This window comes from Spinacia oleracea, chromosome 5 (assembly GCF_020520425.1).
Source record: "Spinacia oleracea cultivar Varoflay chromosome 5, BTI_SOV_V1, whole genome shotgun sequence".
Classification (NCBI taxonomy): domain Eukaryota; kingdom Viridiplantae; phylum Streptophyta; class Magnoliopsida; order Caryophyllales; family Amaranthaceae; genus Spinacia; species Spinacia oleracea.
Window position 1 is genome coordinate 111,038,329 of NC_079491.1, and position 2,394 is coordinate 111,040,722.

Sequence of the window (2,394 nt, forward strand, 5' to 3'; positions counted from 1 at the left end):
TCCGTCTTCAGCTTCGATGATCTGAGTGAGAGATTCAAAGTGCAGTTCGTTAGTAACAACCGTCCTGAGAGGACTACTGTAGAACTCACCGCAATACAACAAGAAAGAGGCAAGAGCCTTCAGGACTTCATGTACAGATTCATGAAAGAGTCAACTAATTTTACTAACTTACAGACGTGGAAATCTTCAGGCTGAAACACGCGCAACAAGAAGGAAGGTTCTGACTTCTGAGACAAGATGTCCATGAAAAATCCCACCAAGATAGCCGACGTGGTGCAGATGGCAGACGCATTTATCAGAACCGAAGAGTTCAACAAGGTTGCGGGTAAACTAAAAAGTTCCTCGGAGCCGAGGGACACAAAAGAAGACCAGAGTAAGCCCGAGGGCAACTCAAGAAAGGGAAAGAGAAACAGGGGGCGAGAGATGCCAGCCCGAAGAAGGAAGGGAAAAAGGGTGAACTTCAACCCAAGTACACCAACTACACCCCCTCACGCTTCCCCGAAAAGAAATCTACAACCTCCACAAGCACGGTGAGAAGTGGCAAAAGCCGGGCAAGCTGATGTCCCAACACAGAAACAAAAATAAGTGGTGTGAGTTCCACGACGACCACGGCCACAACACTGAAGAGTGTAATCAGTTGAAAGATAACATCGAAGACCTCGTCCGCCGAGGATATCTCAAACAATACCTTGCGGACCAAAGAGAAGGAGCGTTGGAAAAGGAAAAAGCTCCAAGTGGCAAGCCCTAGGAGCAACCCCTAAAAAGAATCCACGAAGCCACATTACAGAAGAAGCATGATATCTTAGTGGTGTTCGGGGGGCAGAGGTCCACCCATGCCAGTAAGAAACACTTAAGAGCTCTCTCCCACCGAGTCAACTTCAGCACTGTAGGGGAGCAAGAACCCCATCCACCGAATATGACTTTCACTGCTGATGATTGCCTCGGGGTCCAATACAAACACGAAGATACACTGGTAATCTCGATGTACCACACCAACCACAACGTTCATAGATTACTGATCGACGGAGGGAGTTCCTTCAACATCATCTTCAAGAATTTATTTGAACAACTGATCCTCGAGGAAGCCGAGGAATCCATAACAAAACTCAGTTACCCACTGATCAGATTCAACGGATCCGCAACGGTTCCCCGAGGAAAGATCACATTACTAGTCACAATCGGCAAAGGCCAAGCCGCGAGGAACATCCGAGAGGAATTCTTAGTGATGGATTGCGGCTCAGTGTACAATGTCATCATGGGACGAACCATGATCCACAAAATGCAAGCAATCCCATCTACATACCATCAGATGATGATATACGTCTCGGACGCAGGCTTCGCCGAGCGAGTAAAAGGAGATCAGGAGGTCGCAAGGAGAACTGGCCATACTGCTATCGCCGAGACTGGGAGATGGTTCCGAAGACGATGAAGATGAAAAACAAGAGCCCTCGAGAGAGGAAAAAGAGGCTAAGAGGAGAAAGGTCGGATCGAGCTGTCTGGTAAATCCCACAGATGTTGATGCTCGGCCCAAAACTCCTTCTCCCGAGCCAGATCAAGAAATGGAGGATATCTTTTTCGAAGACAATTCAGACAGGAGCGTCCGAATATGCAAAGGCCTGAGCTCGGGGCTCCGAATCGATCTTATACAACTACTGAGAGATCACAAAGACATTTTTGCATGGTCAGCAGCTAACATGTCAGGGATAGATCTGAAGATGATCTATCACAAGCTAGATGTCAGTATCAAAGCCTGACAATCAAACAGAAGAAGAGGAGTTACTCCTCGGAAAAGAACAAAGCCATTGCCGAAGAGGTGAAGAAACTGCAAGAGGCATGTTTCATTGAACCATGCATGTTCCCTAAGTGGCTGACAAATGTGGTGATGGTCAAGAAAGCAAACGGTTCGTGGCACATGTGCGTGGACTTCACAGATCTGAACAGAGCCTGCCCCAAAGACTTCTACCCTCTCCCGAGGATAGATCAATTGGTAGACTCAACAAGTTGCCACACACTTCTAAGCTTTATGGACGCCTTTTCAGGATACCATCAAGTATTCATACACCCTGATGACAGAGAAAAGACAACATTCATCACGAGCGTAGGGGTGTTCAACTACAGAATGATGCCCTTTGGTTTGAAAAATGCCGGAGTAACCTATCAGAGGCTAGTTGACCATGTCTTTGCTGATCAGAAGGGAATGAACGTCGAAGTTTATGTGGACGATTCCGTAGTGAAAAGCGTCAAGGAAGAAGACCACATCACCTGGCCGAAACCTTCGGCAACCTGAGGAAGTATAAAATGAAACTGAACCCAAAGAAGTGTGTCTTCGGGGTGAAGTCAGGAAAATTCCTCGGATTCATGGTGAGCGAGAGAGGGATCGATGCAAACCCGGAC

The 2,394-nt window shown here is 47.3% G+C and overlaps 1 protein-coding gene across 1 annotated transcript; it reads left to right on the forward strand.

The window, feature by feature from the left end:
• The first annotated feature begins 916 nt into the window (after nt 1-916).
• Nucleotides 917-1,429, forward strand: LOC130461781 (uncharacterized). Its single transcript, XM_056829991.1, has one exon. It carries the CDS (start codon nt 917-919, stop codon nt 1,427-1,429), a length of 513 nt encoding a protein of 170 aa, XP_056685969.1.
• The last annotated feature ends 965 nt before the right edge of the window (nt 1,430-2,394 follow it).

Excerpts from the sequence above, each read along its gene's own strand:
- LOC130461781 (XM_056829991.1), top strand. The coding sequence starts at position 917 with ATGACTTTCACTGCTGATGATTGCCTCGGGGTCCAATACAAACACGAA.